The sequence below is a fragment of the Primulina eburnea genome, chromosome 3, assembly GCF_022965805.1.
Source record: "Primulina eburnea isolate SZY01 chromosome 3, ASM2296580v1, whole genome shotgun sequence".
NCBI lineage: Eukaryota > Viridiplantae > Streptophyta > Magnoliopsida > Lamiales > Gesneriaceae > Primulina > Primulina eburnea.
The window spans coordinates 47,309,902-47,336,415 of NC_133103.1; the positions used below are offsets into that span (position 1 = coordinate 47,309,902).

Genomic DNA, 26,514 nt, shown 5'->3' on the forward strand with positions numbered 1-26,514 from the left:
CTCAACTATAACTCTAGGGATCCCGAGGTGAATAAGACGTCACTGTCTGTCACCTACCCTCCCAATCGGGGTGACGTACGTCTTATTCCTAGACTTCTGTCATATCTGTATCGAATAATCTACAATAGGAGGGTGTCTGCTCCTATGTAACGATACACCGAACGTCTAGAAGTCTGACTATCTGTCAAACTTTCCTATCTCAAATGCAATGTATAACAATCTGTAAACAAAGCATAATCATATCATAAAATAAACACAATAATTCTAGTATGTGATTTTATTGGGAAACTCAAATGAGATCTGATTTGAGTTATATCTTCCCAAATATCACATGAATTATACCTTTGTCTTCCCTGTCTGACGAAGACAATGACCTGTATTCAACTCTGTCCATATCAAATCTGAAATGACAATATCGAATACAACGTATCAGTAAATAACTCAATACACCATCTGTTCTGATCAATACTCAATTCAGTATACAATCTGATCAATGTCTGAACAAGATACAATCTGAGTCATATCAATAATATCACAATCTAATCGAAATCATATCTGAATCTGATCAATCTAAATCAACTGATGTTTCGACGGCATAACAATACAATCTGAATAACCCCGTCAATCTGAACATCACAAATGTAATTCTAGAACCCATAATCTGTGTTAATACAATTCATAATCTGAATACTAACACAAGTCTGATATAGAATCTCAGTCAACATCTTTCAAAAATCATAACAATTATAGAAACAATCTGTTCTTTAATCTGACTTCAGTTGTACGATATCTACAGTAGCAGAAACACCATATTTGAATCATATTCAGTTCTGACAACATCATAAATTCAAAACATGTCTAAACGTAACAAAACTTACGTCCAGTTGTAGCCTGCGTTGATAGGAACACATACCGAAGTCGGATTTCAAAACAGATAGACGGTTTGCTCGGAAATCAATTCTTAAATTCAAGAACGAAGCTTTTCCCACGTTTCTCAATTCTTTCTTCCAGAAATTCTGAAGAAATTCGCATGTCTCTATATATATATATCCATCCCTCGGCATGCAGCAAGGCAAGTAGCAACGTGCATGTCTTGCACGTTGCGCGCATATGCGCGCACGAAGTCGCGCATATGCGCCAGTTACTCGAACTAGCAATTTTCTTCTCGCGCATATGCGCCAATTACTTCCGCGCATATGCGCCAACCATTCTGTGCCTCCCGCGCATATGCGCCATTTACGTCGCGCAAATGCGCCGATGCTTCTGGACATGCCGCGCATGTGCGCGCAGTGAAGTCGCGCATGTGCGCGCGGGCTTCTGTCCTCCTCGCGCATGTGCGCCGATACACATCGCGCATGTGCGCGGGGATGCTTTCTTGGCACATTTATCAATTCTATCGCGACTCTCCCGGTCCAATTTGTTCCGTCTATAATCATCTCGATTACTCAATAACTCATACCGAATTAATTATACACTACGGTAATCGTATCCAAATCATTTCAGATTACGATAATTAAATTCTCGGGCATTACACTGATACTCCTTGGTTGAGCAAATATGATAGTGAGACGTGATCATACATATGGATAATCCTCGAGAATTTGATGTATTTTGACAATGTTGATTAACCTTGTCTTCTGTTCTCGATCACACATTTTTGGTTTTAAGATTTTTTTTTTTTTTTTTTTTTTAATATAACATCTTTCAATGATTATGTTTTCAATGGACCTTTGTCCTTTAATTGTAGTCATATTAAATAATTTTTTTGTCATATGCGTTGAACTATTACATTGACTTGGCGAAGTTCATAGGTTCTGGCTTGTTTGTATTTTCAAAGCTTAAATCGAAGCTGGAACATAATCATTATATATCAATTAAATAATTTTCAAAATTTATGTATTAATTCAACAATTTAACAGAAGTAGAAAAAATAGAAAATGAAATATTTTTTAATGTAAAAATGAAAGTGATCAATATTTGAAATTAAAATAGTGGGAAATAAATTAAAAGAGAAATGTAGAATATAACATTAAATGGATAAAGTGTATTTTTTTTATTTGAAAAAAAATAGTTCTCAATTTCTAAACAAAATGCACCATACCTAATTTTATATATTTTTATTATTAAATAATAAATATACTAGTAAATCAGGCGATATGATTCTCTAATTTAGTATACTTCATTTTTTATTTTCATATATGCTATAAATATTTCTTAGTATTTTTCGTAATTTATTTAATATTTACCATATTAATGTAATCAAATTATTGGAATAAATGGCATGAGATTGTGATTTCCTATATTTCGTTAATATAATATTAATGTAGTAAATTAAATTTATTTTTTTATGATCGAATCTCAATCGTCCATTTGTTTGTGATTCCATAACGTGAGACATTTCCTATTATAGTATAAAATATGTATTTTTATCCTAACAATAAATAATAAAAAAATTATAAAAATTAGAGAAATAAACGAATTAATTTTGGGCTGCGTTTGGTACGAGAGATTAGGTGAGTTTATGGTTTTTTAATCCACCTAATCTTATGTTTGGTAGAGTTTTTATTTAATCAAGTCAATCTCTCCTATAAATGATTAAGTTATATTAACTTGGATAAAATAATCACTTATCACCCTCTAGGATTATTTATCCAACTCTTAATCCATCATATTTTTCTAATTTTTACCCTTCTCCTATATCCAAACTCACCTACCACTTCCCGCCATCGACCGCCGCCACCGAATGCCAGCCGAACGCCAGCAAACCACCGCCGCCGATAGGCCGGCCGACCGCCCGCCCGCCCGCCCGCCCGCCCGTCCGCCCTACGCCAGCCACCACACCACCGCCGTCGTCGAAGTGATGGACAATTTTGTCAATTTATCAAAAAATTCTTAATTATCCCATTCTTAACAATCATACAAACATAATATTATTTTATCATTATATGTTATATTTCTATTTCAATCAATTTTTTATCATTTATTTCTTAATCATTTCATAATTTTATCCTCCAACCAAACGTAGTTTTAGTGAAAAATAAATTTTTTTTGAGTCTGTTTTTTGATAAGAGATTTGTCTCATAAAATCTACTCATGAAACAATTTGGTAAAAGTTTTTTTATAATTATTTTAAGCCACAACAATCTATAAATAATTAACAATAAAATAATCAAAACTCTTGTAAAAACATTCAAAAAAAACCTTACTAAAAAGTCATTTAATTAATTATTAATAATAGATAATCTTATAAAAATATCACCTCTTAATTTTAACATAAATTTTCCTTTAATTTTAACATAAATTTTCCTTTTAATTTTAACATAAATTTTCAACAATTTATATTTAAATTGATTTAACTCAAAAAAATTGTAAAAAGAATTATTATTACTTTTAACAAACTAACTTTTTTGTTATACCAAATATTTAATTTTAGCTTAAATTTTCTACAATTTATATTTAAATTGATTTAACTCAAAAAAATAATACCAAATATTTGACGAAGAATATTTAAAATTCAAATTTTATAGTAAAAGAAAGTATATATTGCATTGCACAAATCTCAGTAATAATTCCTTCGAATCGAATCTCAGTAATCTTGTGCGTGAAGCTTCAAAATGTCTCCGACCATCCATCTGACCAAATGTGAGATGTGATTCGCTCGTGAAATAGCTGTAAAATTCTTTCAATTTCCTCCATTCTAGATCTCAATTCTGGGCAGTTGTAAAAGATTCTTACTTTTGTGCTGGTATGCTTTCTTCATCGATTTTTTAATGGGTTTTTGTGTTTTTGAAATTTTAATCATTTGCTCTGTTTCTACTTTCAATCTTGAATTCGTGTTATGTATGTGGTGTGGATGCTGTATTTTGAGATTTGGATTAGGGTTTTGTTTGCTATTTCTCTATTTATGCGTCACTCATTGGCAGATTCTAAATTTTGTGTCTGATCCTATTCTTAATCAAATACCCATTTGGTTAATTTGTAGAAAACGAGGAATCATTTGTAGATGGTTTCAATTTTTTGGGATTGATTTTTAGATTCCTCTTTATAGTTTTGGTTGTACGTGAATGTGTTTAAGCGGTCTTGTTTTCATCTGTTTTTTGGAGCTTGTAGGTTTTGGAGTTTCTGACAGATGGATAAGGATAAGCCTCACCATGGTAGTGGCAGTTTACTACCTCCGTCAGGGAGGCATTCTGTCTTCTCACCACCGGTGGGCAGTTCTAATGTGAAGTCGGAGATATCTGGATCATCAAATTTGCCTCCGCTGGGCCCGGGTGGTTTATCAGACCAGGGCCATTTTGGTCTCGGCATGGGATCTGATTCGAAAAGATTCAGTCAAGATATAAGCAGGATGCCTGACAACCCACCTAAGAATCTGGGCCACCGACGAGCTCATTCAGAGATTCTTACCCTTCCAGATGATATAAGTTTTGACAGTGATTTAGGAATCGTGGGTGGATTTGATGGACCATCATTTTCTGATGACACCGAGGAGGACTTGCTCTCCATGTATCTTGATATGGATAAGTTTAATTCGACCTCCGCTACTTCTGAATTCCAAATGGGTGAATCGTCTGTTTCGTCAGCTGCGGAATCTGGTGCGCTATCTGCGACCGCAACATTAACTGATAATCTGGCTCCATCTTTCACTGATAAGCCAAGAATTAGGCATCAACATAGCCAGTCCATGGATGGTTCAACAACTATCAAGCCAGAGATGCTCGTGTCAGGTTCCGATGATCCATCTTCTGTTGAGACTAAGAAATCCTTGTCTGCTGCTAAACTTGCTGAGCTTGCTCTTATTGACCCTAAGCGTGCTAAGAGGTAACATTTTAAACTTACTATTATGTTTACGGAACTCTGATAGTTCTTCTGGTCTTTGTTTCTATATCGACCAATTACTTTTAACAGTTAAGCATTTAATTCTTCAGTTTGCTGTTGACTTCCACGAGTCCTCTTGATGTAATTAAGAGTCCTAAAACAAATTATGAACTTGATATCTTGCAATACTGATCTGCAGGGTGAAATCTGGTTTTATTTAATTTTTTTTTCATTTAATTCTAATCTATTGTTACGGGCCATTGACATTGGTTTATGCGGTTTTTTGACAATATTTGTCGCTTTGTAGCCACGGTATTGAATGAGTTTCCTCCTTAACAACCATGTTTTATGGCTATTAAAATTTAATCCGAATTATTGTTTACATATTTTGGTCTTTTGACTTTTTTCTCAACCGTATTTGTATATAGATTATCCTGTTTATTTGTTGGTTTTACTTTCTTTTAATGTGAACAAATGTGTGTTATTATTCTGGATTATGTTTCTGTAACGTGTAATCTTCTTCGCTTAGTTCAGTAGTCATGTTTATGTTCCTTTAGGATAGTTTTTGGACATTATGCTTGCTTTGCATATGTTTTTCATTGCGAATATTTTTGTTCAATCTTTGTCACACTGGTGGTATGGGCATGTTTATCATCAAAGCTTAAGGTTATCTAATGGAAATAGGTGCATTTATGATAGCTGTCCAAAACATATCATGGTATTAAAATATACCTTTGTAACCACGAAGTGGCCTTTTTCCCCCGTTAAAAATATACACTTTTTACGAGTCTAGCTGGTCGTAGACACTTGGATGCTTTATCCAATCTTCACACCTGCACCCCTGTATGTTTTAACACTTGCATAACATATCTCTAATTCACTATAATTCATGTATTGGTTATCTCCATAAAAATCTGGACTACTTTGTTTGTACCAAGTTTGGAGGTCTAACTGCACATTACAAAAATTGAAGAGAAATTCCGGGTTAGGGCTTTTTAAGGGGGCATAGCTTGGCAAATCATTATGCATCAAGTCATCAACATGGAAACCTTTTAAAATAAATGAAAAACATGGGAATGAGACAAATTTTTCTTCTTAAAAACCATCAGGTTACCAATTTTAGAATTCCCCACCACGAAGATGGGCCCCACTTTAGGTGCTTCTAAATGACTTCAAATGCCAATTATAAGTTAGTTGCCATAGGCATGTCGGCATACAGGTGAAACAGAAACTGGAAATGGTGCTTATCAGGAGTCTCCATCCATAGTTTGAAAAGTAGAAATCACATATATATGATTTATGCTATGTTTTTTACTTATTATTTGTTACTTTATATTTTTTTTTATCTTGCAGGGGTGCATAATATAACAAGTACGATAGTCTTCTCATGCATGTTGTGAATTTCACCAATTCGTGTCTATTTTCACATTCTTCTTATTTTCATTTATGCACGAACACAACTAATCTTGGTACAAGCCTGCAATTTGTTACGTTATAAATTGAAAATTGCTATTTTATTTTTTATATTTTTGTTTCTTTTTTTATCATGTGTACGGTTAGATGATTAGCTAGCACTGCAGTCTTGACTCTTGTCATGCAAATTACAAGTTTCACCGATGCTCTGTTTGCTCCTCGATTTTGTATTGCTCAACTGAAATGGTCAACGAGCACCACAGTGTAGAATATAAATGGAATCACATTCTTTTGATGTTATTTTGGGTTCTAATGTTCTGATTTTTAGACAGTTGAGATTTTAATGAAAGGAATCATCATTCAATTATTTTTGCGTAGTTATTAGTTCCCTAGTTCCGACAAATACGTGGTGTATTTTCTTGCCACAACCACTTCTGTTTTGTTATGCCATGATATCTTTAGATCTTTTTCTTGCGAAAATTTTTTATCCACTGAATTTACGGCTATAGTTTAGACTACCTTTCGATGTGCGCTTTCAGTATTTTTATTATTGATTTTCTTTTGACACAATTCTTACAAATTTTTTAGTTAAGGGCCATGCCTTAGGTTTGGTGCGAAATTTTGTGCTTAATGATAGCTATTGTTTCGCATTTTTATTGATTTACCAATGTTGAATTTTGTTTCGTAAATCTCTATCATATGATTACATGAGATGAAACATTTTTATCACTTTTCTGTCTGCACCTGCATATTCTGGGTTGCTAATGTTGTTTGTCCTTTGGGCCTGACACATGACATGTCATTCTAGCCCTTCTCGTGTGAATAGATTAAGAAGTGCCATCTATCAGATTACTTTAGATCCCTTGTATTCAACAAAGTATTATTTCTCTATCAATGTCTAAATTTGTTAGATTGCCAAAGAAAGATAAATGAAATTGATTTGAAATTATGGTGCTGCGTGTCAATTCCTTCCGGGTAACCAAAAGTACCAATTTATATTTCCCAAAACTGTTACGTTGTAAATCTAGTATATAGGCATTTACTTCAAATATTTTCTTTAAAAAAAGAAAATTTAATTTAATTTAATTGTTTTTTAACTTCCGTCTCTTTTGTGGCTCCTGATAGGATTTGGGCAAATAGGCAGTCAGCAGCGAGGTCAAAGGAACGGAAGATGAGATATATTGCTGAGCTTGAAAGGAAAGTCCAAACTTTGCAAACTGAAGCAACTTCCTTGTCTGCTCAGTTGACCTTATTGCAGGTGATTTTTACGTTTCCTTTTTATTCCAACTGCAGATTCCTCCCATGAAATGGAAAGCAAGTAAATGTATCGGAATTAAAATATGGGTGAATTTAAACATTAGAGCTGCTGACATCCAAGAATCGTTTGTTGTGTTAAGCCTAGCATTGGCATTCTTAAATTTATTGTAGTGTAGCAAACATACGCACCTGGAGCTATGTCTGTTCTTTATGGTGAAAAACTTTTAACTTCCACTCACGCAACAAACATGTACGTATTTGACATTCTTCATGAGCAGGTTTCTTGTTTATTTCCCTCGTCTAAGAAAAGGGGAGAAAGGCCGATGCTTCTCTGTTCTTGTTTTATCGCCTTTATGTTTTTCTCACTCTTGTTATCTATTTTATACCCAAGATCAGTACGCATCATGTTCACTTCTAATTTTTAATCTACAGAGAGATACACATGGTCTTACTGTAGAAAACAATGAGCTCAAACTGCGGTTACAAACTATGGAACAACAAGTGCAGTTGCAAGATGGTATGTTTCAGAACCTCTTAACTACTTACTCAATTAGGAACTTTAATTTGAGTTGCATTTTAAAAACTCCTATACATGCTCAAATCTATTTACTCTCCAGAATTTGTTGTTTGATGCTGATTAATGTCTTTTATATCCATTAAACCAGCATTAAATGATGCCCTGAAGGAGGAGGTTCAGCATTTTAAGGTGCTGACAGGACAGACGATTCCAAACGGTGGACCTATGCTGAATTTTCCTGCATCAACCTATGGAACCGAAAAGCCTTACTATAGCAACAACCAAGCTATGCATGCATTATTAACAGCTCAACAATTACAGCAGCTCCAATTACATTCCCAGAAGCAACAGAATCAGTTTCAACAGCACCAGATGCATCAATTTCAGCAGCAGCAGCAGTCGCCACAACCCTCTATGCAGCTGCATCAACAAGCTGGGGACGTGAAGGCATCATCCATTCAAAAAGACATTGATCCAGATGCGTCATCAAAGGATTAGAAATGGAAGCTGGGACATGTACCCGATGATGACGGAGGTTTGTACATCCCTAGAATTCCCGACGATGGTTTGTTTCATATCTCAGTAAACCTTTGTTTTAGTATGTTTTGTAATGTATATCTACATGATCTGGGATTTGTCTAGGCAGTGCAGTGAACTTTAGTTGCATATCGAAGTTACTATGTTCGAGCTCGAGGATGAAATTCTTTGTGGGATATAATGTTTGTTATTTTTGTTTTTGAAATATACATTTATATGTCAACATGGCCAAATTTATCTCCTCTCGTCCCCATTGTCTGGTATATCTCAGTGCAATTCTTGTTATCATTAGTAGGCGTTATTTGGTTCTTGAGATTGGATGAGCGAGAGGATGTACAATAGGATAAAAAAAATAAACTGATACATAGAAATAAATAAGATTGTAGGACTAATATTTATGTTTGGTATGATTTTAAAATAGTGGATTGAATTTGTTTGTTGGATTGTAACAATGAAATCATCCATATCATATATCCATCTATGCTATTTATATTATTGTGTGTCCCAGTGGTATAACATGGTTACAGTAATTAAATTTGACAAAAATACCCTTCTCGAATTATATATATATTTTTTCATTTAATGCAAAGTATCTTAACAACTTTTCTAAATAAATACCTAACATTTATGATATTTTTTTTGGCACGTGATGCCTATATACATGTTAAACATATATTTTTTTTAATGTTATGTTTGTGTGATAAGTATATAGAGTATTATTAAATTGAAAATAGTTGAGTTTAAAAATATTTTTTAAATTTTAAAAAATATTTATTTATATTAGAAATGATATGATTATTTAAAAACTGAAAATATAAATGAATATTTTATTAAAATATGATAGTTATATATTCTATAAATTTATTAAAATTATTTTTATGATATTGTTTTAATTAAAAGAAGTTCGATTATTTTTGTATTTTTATTGGGTTATTTTTTTATTTATCATCAACTATATTGTGAAATAAAAATAGTTATTCATTTATATTATATTATATTATTAAATTTAAGCATATTATACTAACTAATTTTGGTACGTTGATATGACATCAAAGTTTCTTCACATTATGTGAGTATATTAGTAATTTTTGTATATCTATCTTTTTTCGATTTTTTCTTCAAGTTATCAATAATTAATCTAAAAGTTCAAACTATCTCAATAAATCTTATCAGAATCTATGTATATCATATCTTAATAAAATAATATTTATTTTTTACACAAAGATTATATAAAAAAAGTGTCTACTTTTCTAAATTGTTAAAACTGGTGTATATTGATCTATATTTCTTATTCAATGAAATTTATGAAAAACGAAAAATACATATATGGAAATAAAATCAAGAGCCAACAGATCTTGTCACATTAGAAAAATCTGAAAAGGATCAATTTCTTCGCCTTTCTAACTCAAATAAGATTCCATGCAGAATCCTTGAAGGACTAGGACACATGAAATTATTGATTACTATAAATAACAATCATCTTTATTATATTTTTTCCATCCAATTCTTGTTCTTATTTCTTCTGAGCAAACTCCCTGCATCTCTCAAGATTACGACGTGGAAATAAGCATAAAACAAGAAAAACTTGAAACCTGCAATCATGCCAAGAATTAAGAAGAGAATATCCAGACAATATTCCTGCAATGAAACTCGACGTGAGGTTTCAAGAATCGAAACTTTTCCGAATGAATTGGTTAGTGAAGTTTTGGCTCGAGTAGCAGCATCTTCGGTTATCGATATAATCAACGCCAAGTCGAGGTATGGCTACATGCACACGATCCTATGGTTTTTTTATATATATATATATCATAAGTCTAAAAAAGAGTTTTAAAGATAATGTAGTTTTTCTTCATTAAATTAATTATTAGGATCCACGTAAATAATATACGTATCCCACTCGCACTTGACAGGTAAGAACGAGTAATATAGGTATATATTCTGTCATTTGTAATACAGATTTTCTTTTTATTTTCACTTGTAGCAATATGTTCTTCAATGGAAGTTATCTTTTCTTCTTCAATGGCTTCCGCCATATCTGCTAATATTAATATATATGACATTCGTATCATGGAAATAGACCAATAACCCTTACGGGTTTTGAAATTTTTGTCTCATGTTGTAGTTTCTTTAATTAAATTCGCTTTGATTTTTCAATTTTTTTTTTGGGGTATGGAACATACAGTTGTAAAACATTCAAAGAAATTGGCGAAGATTCGTATGTCTACCATCATGTGTCTCTGGACAAGCTGTGTACAGATTCCTGGACGCCTCTGAGTGAAGAACAACAGGCTTTCTTGAACAAGTGCTGGAAATCGGAAAATCCCGAATTGTTGTATCGACAAGCAGTGGTAAGTTTGTTTAATTTAGTTCAATGATTGGATAATTGTTGGATTCTATGAGATAAAGATCATGTATGTATACTATATATGTTGAATGATGCAGATTAATTAATTAATATATATTCAAATTTCTTGATTCAGGTGGACTACTTTAATGGGGTGGATCTTGAATCGGCTTGCAACCAACTACACAAGGCTATGAAGTCAAGTCACATTGGGGCACTTTATGTCACTTGCATAATACTAATTTTGAACGATGATGACAAGTTTAAAGACAAGGGTATTGAAATCATTAGTAACATGCAGAAGTCCGCATCGATGAGACGAAAACTGATTTCGCACCGGAAAAATTTGATGGAATCTCTGAGGCGAATGTGGGTGAAGAATCCCATCTTAAACCAGAAGCCCATCTTCTGCAAAACGCCACATCGAAATCGCTGGAGATCTGGGTGGAGGGATATGGATGCAAAGTTGCAGTGCCAAGCTTGTTGTGTTGATAGGGAGATCAGTGCTATTTGTGGATTTTTCAGTTGAGGATTTGGCAAGACTTTAATGTAAGCAATGTGATACATAGCTTTATTGATCAGTTTTTGGTGATTGGTTAGCTTTAGTCATTTTTTGATTGGTTAGATGTATTGATATGATAGATCGTAAAGCACAGACAACAAAAGAACCAGACAAATATTTCCACATGATGCCATGGAACTGGAACTTGAGAGTGATGAGCCTGAATTCATCCAAGATACCAAAACATAGCTCATACAAAATATCCAGGTTGATTAGATATTTCAAAAGCTTCCTCACTATAGAGCAAGTCATGGTAAAGTTCAGCTGAGAACATAGCATACAAGATATCGATGTTAGGTAGATTTCAGAAGCCTCCTCCCTAGAACAAGTCTTGCTTCTTGCTGAAGGATGAAGAAGAGAGCCATTTTGTTTGGTTTTTCCACCAACTTCTCAGCTGCAATGACTCTTTCTTCCGCAGTGAGATTTGGAAGCAGCCCCAATTCACCAAACACTTGCTTGATCATGTTTGATATATATATCCTCATCGCGGCTGCCAATGTTTCTAACCAGGTCTGACGTTGCAGCTCTCATCATATCAGTAAACTCGTTAATTTCCTCCACAAATGGGAGATCATCCCACGCCTGGTACTTCTTCCGTGCTACTACATACCTGGTAAAATAACATGTCACAATTGTTAAAAACACAAACGAGCTGGTCATCAGTTGGTGTATCACTAGGAGTAGTAGGATGTCTTTATCTGCTTTCCCCATAGAAGAAACATTTCTGGCACAACTTGAACTGATGGGGGACGAAACAAATATAAATCAATGGGAGCCAAAACAACACAAATTCCTACACAGAATTTTAATGATGTTCTTTTTTCTTCTTTTTTTTTCCTTCTGAGAATCACGAGTAACAATATTACAGTAACTTACATTTCAGGCTAGACAATCGGAAAATCACAAGAAAATTCAATGGTACTTGATTGATTAGTCACAAATATTAAACCATCACATTCTTCAGTCAACATTGGTTTTGCTAATCATATTTCAGGGTTCCATAGGCAACACAATCATCGCCTTCCTGATGAAAGAAATGATACATAGACATACAGATAACATAAATAAGATAACTAAACTTTAAACAAATTGTAATAAATCCCAAAAGAACTTCAAACTTTTGTGAATGTATACATAGGAATCAATGCCTGATATGTTAAAACATCAGACCGCTGTATAAATTCAGCCAAAATAGAGCTCGCCGGACTTCTTGGCCTTACGATTCTCTATCTCATCAAGATTTTGATATGGTGTCGGCGCTGTCAGCTGAACCTTCGCATTTCTAGCAGATAAAAAGCTGCAAAATGCTATATATAAAAGTTAACATTATTCTAACAAGATGGTAATGCCACCACCATGGTTCCACGCATTATTAATCAGATTTCACCATTCCATCTGTTGTAAATGATCCACCCCACTCCATAACTCACCATGTTTATATGTATAGAATCTTGAAACTTTTAAACCCCTCAAAATTTGTCAGATTTCTCATGAACAAACTGCAAAATACAGTAAGAAACTGAAACGTCTCAAATTTCTAAGGTTTCTACGAAACCTTTTAAAATAAATGAAAAACATGGGAATGAGACAAATTTTTCTTCTTAAAAACCATCAGGTTACCAATTTTAGAATTCCCCACCACGAAGATGGGCCCCACTTTAGGTGCTTCTAAATGACTTCAAATGCCAATTATAAGTTAGTTGCCATAGGCATGTCGGCATACAGGTGAAACAGAAACTGGAAATGGTGCTTATCAGGAGTCTCCATCCATAGTTTGAAAAGTAGAAATCACATATATATGATTTATGCTATGTTTTTTACTTATTATTTGTTACTTTATATTTTTTTTTAATCTTGCAGGGGTGCATAATATAACAAGTACGATAGTCTTCTCATGCATGTTGTGAATTTCACCAATTCGTGTCTATTTTCACATTCTTCTTATTTTCATTTATGCACGAACACAACTAATCTTGGTAACAAGCCTGCAATTTGTTACGTTATAAATTGAAAATTGCTATTTTATTTTTTATATTTTTGTTTCTTTTTTTATCATGTGTACGGTTAGATGATTAGCTAGCACTGCAGTCTTGACTCTTGTCATGCAAATTACAAGTTTCACCGATGCTCTGTTTGCTCCTCGATTTTGTATTGCTCAACTGAAATGGTCAACGAGCACCACAGTGTAGAATATAAATGGAATCACATTCTTTTGATGTTATTTTGGGTTCTAATGTTCTGATTTTTAGACAGTTGAGATTTTAATGAAAGGAATCATCATTCAATTATTTTTGCGTAGTTATTAGTTCCCTAGTTCCGACAAATACATGGTGTATTTTCTTGCCACAACCACTTCTGTTTTGTTATGCCATGATATCTTTAGATCTTTTTCTTGCGAAAATTTTTTATCCACTGAATTTACGGCTATAGTTTAGACTACCTTTCGATGTGCGCTTTCAGTATTTTTATTATTGATTTTCTTTTGACACAATTCTTACAAATTTTTTAGTTAAGGGCCATGCCTTAGGTTTGGTGCGAAATTTTGTGCATAATGATAGCTATTGTTTCGCATTTTTATTGATTTACCCATGTTGAATTTTGTTTCGTAAATCTCTATCATATGATTACATGAGATGAAACATTTTTATCACTTTTCTGTCTGCACCTGCATATTCTGGGTTGCTAATGTTGTTTGTCCTTTGGGCCTGACACATGACATGTCATTCTAGCCCTTCTCGTGTGAATAGATTAAGAAGTGCCATCTATCAGATTACTTTAGATCCCTTGTATTCAACAAAGTATTATTTCTCTATCAATGTCTAAATTTGTTAGATTGCCAAAGAAAGATAGATGAAATTGATTTGAAATTATGGTGCTGCGTGTCAATTCCTTCCGGGTAACCAAAAGTACCAATTTATATTTCCCAAAACTGTTACGTTGTAAATCTAGTATATAGGCATTTACTTCAAATATTTTCTTAAAAAAAGGAAAATTTAATTTAATTTAATTGTTTTTTAACTTCCGTCTCTTTTGTGGCTCCTGATAGGATTTGGGCAAATAGGCAGTCAGCAGCGAGGTCAAAGGAACGGAAGATGAGATATATTGCTGAGCTTGAAAGGAAAGTCCAAACTTTGCAAACTGAAGCAACTTCCTTGTCTGCTCAGTTGACCTTATTGCAGGTGATTTTTACGTTTCCTTTTTATTCCAACTGCAGATTCCTCCCATGAAATGGAAAGCAAGTAAATGTATCGGAATTAAAATATGGGTGAATTTAAACATTAGAGCTGCTGACATCCAAGAATCGTTTGTTGTGTTAAGCCTAGCATTGGCATTCTTAAATTTATTGTAGTGTAGCAAACATACGCACCTGGAGCTATGTCTGTTCTTTATGGTGAAAAACTTTTAACTTCCACTCACGCAACAAACATGTACGTATTTGACATTCTTCATGAGCAGGTTTCTTGTTTATTTCCCTCGTCTAAGAAAAGGGGAGAAAGGCCGATGCTTCTCTGTTCTTGTTTTATCGCCTTTATGTTTTTCTCACTCTTGTTATCTATTTTATACCCAAGATCAGTACGCATCATGTTCACTTCTAATTTTTAATCTACAGAGAGATACACATGGTCTTACTGTAGAAAACAATGAGCTCAAACTGCGGTTACAAACTATGGAACAACAAGTGCAGTTGCAAGATGGTATGTTTCAGAACCTCTTAACTACTTACTCAATTAGGAACTTTAATTTGAGTTGCATTTTAAAAACTCCTATACATGCTCAAATCTATTTACTCTCCAGAATTTGTTGTTTGATGCTGATTAATGTCTTTTATATCCATTAAACCAGCATTAAATGATGCCCTGAAGGAGGAGGTTCAGCATTTTAAGGTGCTGACAGGACAGACGATTCCAAACGGTGGACCTATGCTGAATTTTCCTGCATCAACCTATGGAACCGAAAAGCCTTACTATAGCAACAACCAAGCTATGCATGCATTATTAACAGCTCAACAATTACAGCAGCTCCAATTACATTCCCAGAAGCAACAGAATCAGTTTCAACAGCACCAGATGCATCAATTTCAGCAGCAGCAGCAGTCGCCACAACCCTCTATGCAGCTGCATCAACAAGCTGGGGACGTGAAGGCATCATCCATTCAAAAAGACATTGATCCAGATGCGTCATCAAAGGATTAGAAATGGAAGCTGGGACATGTACCCGATGATGACGGAGGTTTGTACATCCCTAGAATTCCCGACGATGGTTTGTTTCATATCTCAGTAAACCTTTGTTTTAGTATGTTTTGTAATGTATATCTACATGATCTGGGATTTGTCTAGGCAGTGCAGTGAACTTTAGTTGCATATCGAAGTTACTATGTTCGAGCTCGAGGATGAAATTCTTTGTGGGATATAATGTTTGTTATTTTTGTTTTTGAAATATACATTTATATGTCAACATGGCCAAATTTATCTCCTCTCGTCCCCATTGTCTGGTATATCTCAGTGCAATTCTTGTTATCATTAGTAGGCGTTATTTGGTTCTTGAGATTGGATGAGCGAGAGGATGTACAATAGGATAAAAAAAATAAACTGATACATAGAAATAAATAAGATTGTAGGACTAATATTTATGTTTGGTATGATTTTAAAATAGTGGATTGAATTTGTTTGTTGGATTGTAACAATGAAATCATCCATATCATATATCCATCTATGCTATTTATATTATTGTGTGTCCCAGTGGTATAACATGGTTACAGTAATTAAATTTGACAAAAATACCCTTCTCGAATTATATATATATTTTTTCATTTAATGCAAAGTATCTTAACAACTTTTCTAAATAAATACCTAACATTTATGATATTTTTTTTGGCACGTGATGCCTATATACATGTTAAACATATATTTTTTTTAATGTTATGTTTGTGTGATAAGTATATAGAGTATTATTAAATTGAAAATAGTTGAGTTTAAAAATATTTTTTAAATTTTAAAAAATATTTTTTATATTAGAAATGATATGATTATTTAAAAACTGAAAATATAAATGAATATTTTATTAAAATATGATAGTTATATATTCTATAAATTTATTAAAATTATTTTTATGATATTGTTTTAATTAAAAGAAGTTCGATTATTTTTGTATTTTTATTGGGTTATTTTTTTATTTATCATCAACTATATTGTGAAATAAAATAGTTATTCATTTATATTATATTATATTATTAAATTTAAGCATATTATACTAACTAATTTTGGTACGTTGATATGACATCAAAGTTTCTTCACATTATGTGAGTATATTAGTAATTTTTGTATATCTATCTTTTTTCGATTTTTTCTTCAAGTTATCAATAATTAATCTAAAAGTTCAAACTATCTCAATAAATCTTATCAGAATCTATGTATATCATATCTTAATAAAATAATATTTATTTTTTACACAAAGATTATATAAAAAAAGTGTCTACTTTTCTAAATTGTTAAAACTGGTGTATATTGATCTATATTTCTTATTCAATGAAATTTATGAAAAACGAAAAATACATATATGGAAATAAAATCAAGAGCCAACAGATCTTGTCACATTAGAAAAATCTGAAAAGGATCAATTTCTTCGCCTTTCTAACTCAAATAAGATTCCATGCAGAATCCTTGAAGGACTAGGACACATGAAATTATTGATTACTATAAATAACAATCATCTTTATTATATTTTTTCCATCCAATTCTTGTTCTTATTTCTTCTGAGCAAACTCCCTGCATCTCTCAAGATTACGACGTGGAAATAAGCATAAAACAAGAAAAACTTGAAACCTGCAATCATGCCAAGAATTAAGAAGAGAATATCCAGACAATATTCCTGCAATGAAACTCGACGTGAGGTTTCAAGAATCGAAACTTTTCCGAATGAATTGGTTAGTGAAGTTTTGGCTCGAGTAGCAGCATCTTCGGTTATCGATATAATCAACGCCAAGTCGAGGTATGGCTACATGCACACGATCCTATGGTTTTTTTATATATATATATATATCATAAGTCTAAAAAAGAGTTTTAAAGATAATGTAGTTTTTCTTCATTAAATTAATTATTAGGATCCACGTAAATAATATACGTATCCCACTCGCACTTGACAGGTAAGAACGAGTAATATAGGTATATATTCTGTCATTTGTAATACAGATTTTCTTTTTATTTTCACTTGTAGCAATATGTTCTTCAATGGAAGTTATCTTTTCTTCTTCAATGGCTTCCGCCATATCTGCTAATATTAATATATATGACATTCGTATCATGGAAATAGACCAATAACCCTTACGGGTTTTGAAATTTTTTGTCTCATGTTGTAGTTTCTTTAATTAAATTCGCTTTGATTTTTCAATTTTTTTTTTGGGGTATGGAACATACAGTTGTAAAACATTCAAAGAAATTGGCGAAGATTCGTATGTCTACCATCATGTGTCTCTGGACAAGCTGTGTACAGATTCCTGGACGCCTCTGAGTGAAGAACAACAGGCTTTCTTGAACAAGTGCTGGAAATCGGAAAATCCCGAATTGTTGTATCGACAAGCAGTGGTAAGTTTGTTTAATTTAGTTCAATGATTGGATAATTGTTGGATTCTATGAGATAAAGATCATGTATGTATACTATATATGTTGAATGATGCAGATTAATTAATTAATATATATTCAAATTTCTTGATTCAGGTGGACTACTTTAATGGGGTGGATCTTGAATCGGCTTGCAACCAACTACACAAGGCTATGAAGTCAAGTCACATTGGGGCACTTTATGTCACTTGCATAATACTAATTTTGAACGATGATGACAAGTTTAAAGACAAGGGTATTGAAATCATTAGTAACATGCAGAAGTCCGCATCGATGAGACGAAAACTGATTTCGCACCGGAAAAATTTGATGGAATCTCTGAGGCGAATGTGGGTGAAGAATCCCATCTTAAACCAGAAGCCCATCTTCTGCAAAACGCCACATCGAAATCGCTGGAGATCTGGGTGGAGGGATATGGATGCAAAGTTGCAGTGCCAAGCTTGTTGTGTTGATAGGGAGATCAGTGCTATTTGTGGATTTTTCAGTTGAGGATTTGGCAAGACTTTAATGTAAGCAATGTGATACATAGCTTTATTGATCAGTTTTTGGTGATTGGTTAGCTTTAGTCATTTTTTGATTGGTTAGATGTATTGATATGATAGATCGTAAAGCACAGACAACAAAAGAACCAGACAAATATTTCCACATGATGCCATGGAACTGGAACTTGAGAGTGATGAGCCTGAATTCATCCAAGATACCAAAACATAGCTCATACAAAATATCCAGGTTGATTAGATATTTCAAAAGCTTCCTCACTATAGAGCAAGTCATGGTAAAGTTCAGCTGAGAACATAGCATACAAGATATCGATGTTAGGTAGATTTCAGAAGCCTCCTCCCTAGAACAAGTCTTGCTTCTTGCTGAAGGATGAAGAAGAGAGCCATTTTGTTTGGTTTTTCCACCAACTTCTCAGCTGCAATGACTCTTTCTTCCGCAGTGAGATTTGGAAGCAGCCCCAATTCACCAAACACTTGCTTGATCATGTTTGATATATATATCCTCATCGCGGCTGCCAATGTTTCTAACCAGGTCTGACGTTGCAGCTCTCATCATATCAGTAAACTCGTTAATTTCCTCCACAAATGGGAGATCATCCCACGCCTGGTACTTCTTCCGTGCTACTACATACCTGGTAAAATAACATGTCACAATTGTTAAAAACACAAACGAGCTGGTCATCAGTTGGTGTATCACTAGGAGTAGTAGGATGTCTTTATCTGCTTTCCCCATAGAAGAAACATTTCTGGCACAACTTGAACTGATGGGGGACGAAACAAATATAAATCAATGGGAGCCAAAACAACACAAATTCCTACACAGAATTTTAATGATGTTCTTTTTTCTTCTTTTTTTTTCCTTCTGAGAATCACGAGTAACAATATTACAGTAACTTACATTTCAGGCTAGACAATCGGAAAATCACAAGAAAATTCAATGGTACTTGATTGATTAGTCACAAATATTAAACCATCACATTCTTCAGTCAACATTGGTTTTGCTAATCATATTTCAGGGTTCCATAGGCAACACAATCATCGCCTTCCTGATGAAAGAAATGATACATAGACATACAGATAACATAAATAAGATAACTAAACTTTAAACAAATTGTAATAAATCCCAAAAGAACTTCAAACTTTTGTGAATGTATACATAGGAATCAATGCCTGATATGTTAAAACATCAGACCGCTGTATAAATTCAGCCAAAATAGAGCTCGCCGGACTTCTTGGCCTTACGATTCTCTATCTCATCAAGATTTTGATATGGTGTCGGCGCTGTCAGCTGAACCTTCGCATTTCTAGCAGATAAAAAGCTGCAAAATGCTATATATAAAAGTTAACATTATTCTAACAAGATGGTAATGCCACCACCATGGTTCCACGCATTATTAATCAGATTTCACCATTCCATCTGTTGTAAATGATCCACCCCACTCCATAACTCACCATGTTTATATGTATAGAATCTTGAAACTTTTAAACCCCTCAAAATTTGTCAGATTTCTCATGAACAAACTGCAAAATACAGTAAGAAACTGAAACGTCTCAAATTTCTAAGGTTTCTACGAGATTCGGCTCTGGTATACAGAAAAATGGGTGCAATAAATTGAAGAAACATGTACAGAAGATATCTCTACAACAAGAACGCACAAAAATCCACATCAAATATTGAGGAAGAAGTACCAAATCAGATGATTCACAGATTCGCACTAAATTTTTACACGCTATCCATTACTTCCGAAGCTAAATTTGTACACACTATCCATTCTACGCGGGAGTTCAGCAAACTTTAATTTAAAATAATTGGTTTGAATTTGATCAAATCAAGATATTCCCTCATCGTTTATTTTTATTTGAAAAAGTAAAAGAAAAATGAGTGGGTCTCATATGAGACCGTCTCACGGATCATAATCTGTGAAACGGGTCAACCCTACCCATATTCACAATAAAAAGTATTACTCTTAGCATAAAAAGTAATACTTTTCCATGGATGACCCAAATAAGAGACCCGTCTCACATAAGTTTTTGCCAAGAAAAATATATATATACTAAAAATTCTGATAATTAGTTAAAAAAAAAACTTAAATAGATAATAGAAAAACGTAACTTATAATAGCATTTAAAAAGAAAAAACAAATTTATTATTGGACACGAGAACCAAAGTGAGCAAATTTAGACTGAGCTTAACTCGTAAAATGAGATGATGAAGTTCTATCGTAAAATAATACGATAGAATATAAAATAATATAAATATAACATAATTATTTTAAATTTCAATTATGGTAATACTAATCGAGAGAACATGACATATAACTCAAGAAACACCTAAAATAACGCATCTTCATAAACATGACACAACAATATGCGATGTATTTCAATCACATAACACGAGACAGTAATATGTGTATATTTCATTCACATAACACAAACTTGATTTATATCGAGGAATTTCGCGTCGGGGCGAAACTGAAACTTGGAAAAACGGGGATCGAAACCATATTTTTCGGTCTATCTGGCACACACAAAAACCCAAGTCCATACGAAAACTTAAAATTTAAAGGAGATGACAGTCCCTGCAGGGAACTTCTAGATCCGCCACTGATTGAAAGGATAATTATACTAGAGATTTAGATGCACAAGAGCGGACTACTTTTGCTGCGCAGTCACACACTATTCAGCTTTCCAAAAGGAAAGTGGAAGGGTCTCTGAATTGGTCCATGTGTTGGACATGAAAGCATGCCTTTCTCCCTTGACCACATCTGCTGAAGCATAGGATTCAAGTTCACTCATCTCTTCGGGAGTTAATTTCACAGAGAGTGCTTCGATATTTTGATTGAAGTTCTCAATCTTGGTAGTGCCTGGTATGGGGACAACGTCGTCTCCTTGATGTAGAACCCAGGCGAGTGCAAGTTGAGATGAAGTGCATCCTTTTCTTGATGCCATTTCACTAACTCGCTCGAATATCAACTTGTTGTTTTCAAGATTTTCTACCTGGAGCCTGGGAAATTTCTACAGAGTATGATTCTTGAATCAGTATATAAACGAAAAATCTTGGACCGAACAGATGAAGGTAGAGCCCGAAAGATTACTCTGACGAAGAATGCAATAAATCATGAACCAAAAACTGATATTCAAGATGAAATTGCTAAAGCATATAAATGCCATTCTGGATATGGTAATTCACTAAGTTGAGCCTTCCGTTGCCATCACCTTTTTTAATTGTTCAAGGTTTAAATATGCTGTGACAGAATAGTTTCTTTTATATAAAAAAGAACATCACTAAAGTTGAGATTATTATGAGAATCCCAAGAATGTAATGAAGGAATCCTATACAAATATTTCAACAAGTTCCACAGAAAATGTTCAATTGCATAAGAACATCAAGATAGGAAGGTAGGTTAGGTTTGATTTGGAAAACGAACCCAACATCATATAACAATTACAAACTGAATTTTAGCAAGGTAGAAACATGAAGATAAAAAGTTTTGAAAGCCACAAACAAATCTTTATAAGTTCGATTTATTTGCAAATATAGGAAAAAAGTTCACACATTTGAGAGAAAAATAATCAAATATTTACTGATGAAAAATGTCTAATTCTTGCTCAAGTTTTATGCCTTAACATTTACATGTGATAACACCTTAAAACAAGCATAATGTAATTAAAATATTACCTAAACTACCCCATCAAATCCTAATATAATCCAAAACTAACATAAAAACAAACTTAAGGCCCATAAGTAATAATTATGTTCTAACTAATAATAAATTATAAAATACTGTAGTAATTACTAAATCTGTGATCTTAGTATTCAATTTAATAGATCTATTCCTAAATTTCCAAGCACAGGATTTTCAATTTTGGCCTTGTCCAAACTCAAAAATATCTTCAGTTGGCATTGATTTTATCAAAATGATTAACATGAAAAGCCTTGATAGATTTGGTAATTTTTTTTGAGATTATACAGAAGATCACATCCCCTATTAATCCTCGATGAAATGCACATAGAACAAAGCCACTGCCTAATAAAATACTATCTCCTACCAGCACAAATCAGCGCATTTACTTTGTTCCAAAATTTTCATTCAGCATAATACTTCTATTTACAGATTAGATTAGCTTGTCAATAAGGCTACGTCTATTCTGCAAGAGCAACTGACTGTGTGATGATAATACACATGCCATTGACACACTAACCTTTCGCATGTCACCCTCGGACAAGTTCTCCATCAACTTGGGACCAGTCGAAAAGAAACCACGTCCAAGAGGACTATATGGGACAATTCCAATACCTAGATCTCTGAAATTCAAAGTCGAACAGTAAAGAAGATGGTATAATTGTCTAGCATACTAATATTATAGTGTGTGTACGTGTGTGAGAGAGTTACCTGCAAGTAGGAACTATTTCCTGTTCTAAATCCCTTGACCACAATGACCACTCATTCTGAACGGCGGTAATTGGATGAACAGAGTGAGCCCTTCTAATTGTTGAAGCACATGCCTCTGAGAGACCAATGTACTTTATTTTCCCTTCTTCAACAAGTTTCTTTAATTCTCTCATCTTGAAATACATGCAATAAAATAAAGATATTAGGAAAACTCCAATCCTACAATTCTCATTCCAACCACTATGTTCTTGCTCATCCCAAAGTTGAGTACAAAATGAATTACAGTTCTGATGAAAACAACCGAATGAAAGGAAAATTAAGATACAGTTACTAAGAAACTGAGTAGTATAGGACCACAAATACAATCTAAACGGGTAGAATATAACTTGAGATTTTACTGACGTACCTCAGAGAGAAATACTCTCCAGCATGATGATGGATAATAAAAATAGAGCCTAAGAACTGGGAATGAACATGTCATTCCATTTATATACATAATGCAATATTTTCACTCAACGAAACTAAAAGTTAAATTAACATACCATTAAGTTTCAAGAATCACAATGCAAAAGCAAGATTATAATCCTAATCTAAGTATCTGAATCTCAACACACAAGTGAACAGAACTAAACCAAGAATATAGCAATGATCAATTTATTCAGAAGGAACCTATGAAAGAGTGCTCACCGTGATTTCAATAGGGACACGGATATCAATCCTATGAACATAATAGAGATCAATGCAATCAATTTCAAGACGTTTCAAGCTCGCCTCACACGAGGCCCTCACATATGCCGGATCACCACGAACTTCCATTTTCCCATCTTTGTGCATTATACCAAACTTTGTGGCTATTTGAACTTTTTCTCTCATTCCACCCTTCAACGCCTACAACAATCCAGACAAAATAGTGAACCTACTACATACAGGCTTACTTAGAACAAATTTCAAGCCGAATTCGTCTCGTTCCAATTTGCATCCTATTTTTGCTGCTAGAAGTTGTAAACATCTCTACATACAGAAATGTTTGCACACACAAGTGAAAAACTGAGCTATATAATGATTTGCACTCACTCAATTGATTTTTCACCGAGATTTAAACAAATTTTAAATACACAGATTGTTATAACATATCGTCCTATATTTCTTCGCCTTCAAGAACATATTCCAAAAATTTTGTGCGTTCAGTCATCTACTTCAAGATTTTGTACTAATCTATTCTAATCCATTGATTCACTCAAATGGAGGACAGAATTGGCAATATTAAACTGGACAATTCCACAACCAAAGCATGTTTAAAAACTAAATCAAACAAAAACTCATCAAAGAAATAGTCCAAATAAAAACGTAGGACGAAATTTCACAATCAAATAAAATCAAACATAGAAAAACCAGAAACAAAACAAAGGGTCGAAGTGAAAAATCAGACCTTTCCGAGTAAAATCTCGTTGGTGTGGGGGCCATAGACGTCCGAAGTATCAAGAAACGTGACTCCAGAATCGATAGCATGGTGAATCAGAGAGATCATTTCGGGCACCGGCTTCGGTAACCCGTAATTGCCCGACATGCCCATGCATCCCAATCCTAGTTTCGACACCTCCAATCCCTGTGAACCCAGCTTGATTCTCTCCACTTTCACTGCCATTTCGCTTCACTTGGGCTTCGAGTGTGTCACCCGAAGTGGGATTTATACAAGCGTACGTGGGTGCTCTGAGAGTGAGAACTGGCAGCGAAATTGTGACGAGGGAGAGGGAAAATATCGAGTCATTGATGACGTCAAAGGCTCACAATCGCCAGCAATGACGTCACTTGAAGGGAAATAAATTCTTTTATGCCATGTGTATAAGATAATATACCAAATATGAATTTATACATTTTAATTATTTTCTTATGATCTAAACTAAATTGGAAAAAAAAAATCACTATCAACTAAAAATAAAATAAAATAATAAATTATGGGTTGTTTTAAATTTTTTTAAAATAATTATTAATTTATATTAATTTAAAATGAGTAGATCTCTTGTGAGACGGTCTCACGAATCTTTATCTGTGAGATGGATTAATCCTACCGATATTCACATTAAAAAATAATACTCTTAGCATAAAAAGTAATACTTTTTCATGGATGACCCAAATAAAAGATCCGTCTCACAAATATGACTAAGAAACTGTCTCACGCAAATTTTTGTCATTTAAAATAGGGAAAAAATTTAAAGATAATAAGAAGATATTAGGTAATTGAAAAAGACCTCAACAAAGTATTCAAAATTAATTACTAATCTAAGCTCTCCTTTTATTAATGATAATAGATCACAAAATTATTTTTCACATGTAAATGTTTTAAAATTTAATATACTGTCCTTAAATTAAAATCATCCTATAATATCACGGTTAATTATATCATTAAAATAAATTTAAGAACTAGTTGGTGATATTTTTCCAAAGTTATGGGGCTCAAAACATAATGATCCCTTGGATAGTCGATCCGATCCAAACTATGTATAGACCCCATGTTAAGATCTTAGACGTTTATTTTTTACGGTTCAAATGCTATCTTAAACTAAAACAAAGTGTTTTGGTCGGCATTGTCTCGATCCAAATACTTGGTTTAAAACTTCATACTTCTTTTAAACCGAAGAATAAGAGGTACTATTGATACCCTCATGTAGTCCATCATCTCGAATAGTCGATCCGACTCGGGTCCGACTTGAACTACCTATAGACCAAAGCACATCCATGAGATTGGGCTTGGCCCATCTGATACGAGTAAATGGGGGCAAGGACCGACACCCATCAGAGAATCCAAGTTGGTTGTCTCGGGAATTTTTATCTGTAAGATGAAGTAACTCTACCGATATTCACAATAAAAAATAATACTCCTAGCATAAAAAGTAATATTTTTTCATGGATGACCAAAATAAGATATTCGTCTCTCAAAATACGACATGTGAGATCGTCTCACACAAGTTTTTGCCTAAATATTTAGTAACCAGGAAAGAATTTCGAAGTTATCGAGATACATTTCAATTTACCGAAGATAAGGGAAATAAGCATAAATCTAACAACAAATCTCCTATTTTAAAGAATTTATTAGATTTCTTTTTATATAAGATATCTGAATGTTTATAACTCTATAAATATCAAGTATACCTCATGGTTTTATACATTCACTCATTATTATTACTTAATACTACTCTTGCACTCTTAACTTTTGTCACAATACTGACCTAAGCATCGTTTAACACCTTTTAACTTTTGCTCATCCGTGCAGATCTATATAGATGTCTTGCTCGACCTGCCCGACATCAAACAAAAGATTTAGCTCACCAACTCGAATCCTAGATAAATTTTTGGTTACATCACATAAGTTGAAATATAATGAACTAAAATGATGACTGGAGACAATTTTAAATTATTTATTTTATTACATTTTATAATTATATATAAACAAGATTGAATACAATAAAAAAAAAACTCATTAGTTTAATTCAAATTTACAAGTAAAAATTTATTGAATATATTATTTATCAAATACATAAACTACAACTATGGATT

At 33.4% G+C, this 26,514-nt stretch overlaps 5 protein-coding genes across 5 annotated transcripts; 4 read left to right on the forward strand and 1 right to left on the reverse strand.

Annotated features, from left to right (window-relative positions):
* The first annotated feature begins 3,539 nt into the window (after positions 1 to 3,539).
* Positions 3,540 to 8,723, forward strand: LOC140827713 (probable transcription factor PosF21). The gene is made up of 5 exons (XM_073190497.1): positions 3,540 to 3,745; positions 4,111 to 4,821; positions 7,357 to 7,489; positions 7,921 to 8,005; positions 8,154 to 8,723. The coding sequence occupies exons 2-5, from the start codon at positions 4,130 to 4,132 to the stop codon at positions 8,501 to 8,503; spliced, it is 1,260 nt and encodes a 419-aa protein (XP_073046598.1). The 5' UTR covers positions 3,540 to 3,745; positions 4,111 to 4,129; the 3' UTR covers positions 8,504 to 8,723.
* Positions 8,724 to 9,848: 1,125 nt separating this feature from the next.
* LOC140827714 (F-box protein At2g35280-like) lies at positions 9,849 to 11,456 on the forward strand. The gene is made up of 3 exons (XM_073190498.1): positions 9,849 to 10,300; positions 10,725 to 10,890; positions 11,023 to 11,456. The coding sequence occupies exons 1-3, from the start codon at positions 10,143 to 10,145 to the stop codon at positions 11,413 to 11,415; spliced, it is 717 nt and encodes a 238-aa protein (XP_073046599.1). The 5' UTR covers positions 9,849 to 10,142; the 3' UTR covers positions 11,416 to 11,456.
* A 3,006-nt stretch (positions 11,457 to 14,462) lies between these two features.
* On the forward strand, positions 14,463 to 15,861 carry LOC140827404 (probable transcription factor PosF21; the record flags this gene model as incomplete). Its single annotated transcript, XM_073190066.1, has 3 exons — positions 14,463 to 14,627; positions 15,059 to 15,143; positions 15,292 to 15,861. Coding segments are annotated over 3 exons (600 nt in total), but the record flags the coding sequence as incomplete, so codon positions are not given.
* Positions 15,862 to 16,979: 1,118 nt separating this feature from the next.
* Positions 16,980 to 18,554, forward strand: LOC140827715 (F-box protein At2g35280-like). Its single transcript, XM_073190499.1, has 3 exons — positions 16,980 to 17,436; positions 17,864 to 18,029; positions 18,162 to 18,554. The coding sequence occupies exons 1-3, from the start codon at positions 17,279 to 17,281 to the stop codon at positions 18,552 to 18,554; spliced, it is 717 nt and encodes a 238-aa protein (XP_073046600.1). The 5' UTR covers positions 16,980 to 17,278.
* A 2,407-nt stretch (positions 18,555 to 20,961) lies between these two features.
* On the reverse strand, positions 20,962 to 24,704 carry LOC140827716 (probable aldo-keto reductase 2). Its single transcript, XM_073190500.1, has 5 exons — positions 24,389 to 24,704; positions 23,647 to 23,847; positions 22,960 to 23,132; positions 22,769 to 22,871; positions 20,962 to 21,580 (listed from the first exon to the last, which is right to left on the reverse strand). The coding sequence occupies exons 1-5, from the start codon at positions 24,602 to 24,604 to the stop codon at positions 21,242 to 21,244; spliced, it is 1,032 nt and encodes a 343-aa protein (XP_073046601.1). The 5' UTR covers positions 24,605 to 24,704; the 3' UTR covers positions 20,962 to 21,241.
* Between the last annotated feature and the right edge of the window lie 1,810 nt (positions 24,705 to 26,514).

Bases quoted from the DNA above. Each gene is read 5' to 3' on its own strand.
- LOC140827713 (XM_073190497.1), top strand. From the start codon at position 4,130: ATGGATAAGGATAAGCCTCACCATGGTAGTGGCAGTTTACTACCTCCG. The intron at 7,490-7,920 runs GTGATTTTTACG...TTTAATCTACAG, and splicing joins CTCAGTTGACCTTATTGCAG to AGAGATACACATGGTCTTAC. The intron at 8,006-8,153 runs GTATGTTTCAGA...CCATTAAACCAG, and splicing joins ACAAGTGCAGTTGCAAGATG to CATTAAATGATGCCCTGAAG.
- LOC140827714 (XM_073190498.1), top strand. From the start codon at position 10,143: ATGCCAAGAATTAAGAAGAGAATATCCAGACAATATTCCTGCAATGAA. The intron at 10,301-10,724 runs GTATGGCTACAT...TGGAACATACAG, and splicing joins ATAATCAACGCCAAGTCGAG to TTGTAAAACATTCAAAGAAA. The intron at 10,891-11,022 runs GTAAGTTTGTTT...TTCTTGATTCAG, and splicing joins TGTTGTATCGACAAGCAGTG to GTGGACTACTTTAATGGGGT.
- LOC140827715 (XM_073190499.1), top strand. From the start codon at position 17,279: ATGCCAAGAATTAAGAAGAGAATATCCAGACAATATTCCTGCAATGAA. The intron at 17,437-17,863 runs GTATGGCTACAT...TGGAACATACAG, and splicing joins ATAATCAACGCCAAGTCGAG to TTGTAAAACATTCAAAGAAA. The intron at 18,030-18,161 runs GTAAGTTTGTTT...TTCTTGATTCAG, and splicing joins TGTTGTATCGACAAGCAGTG to GTGGACTACTTTAATGGGGT.
- LOC140827716 (XM_073190500.1), bottom strand. From the start codon at position 24,604: ATGGCAGTGAAAGTGGAGAGAATCAAGCTGGGTTCACAGGGATTGGAG. The intron at 23,848-24,388 runs GTCTGATTTTTC...GGATTGTTGTAG, and splicing joins ACGAGATTTTACTCGGAAAG to GCGTTGAAGGGTGGAATGAG. The intron at 21,581-22,768 runs GTTAGTGTGTCA...CATACTCTGTAG, and splicing joins CCGAGGGTGACATGCGAAAG to AAATTTCCCAGGCTCCAGGT.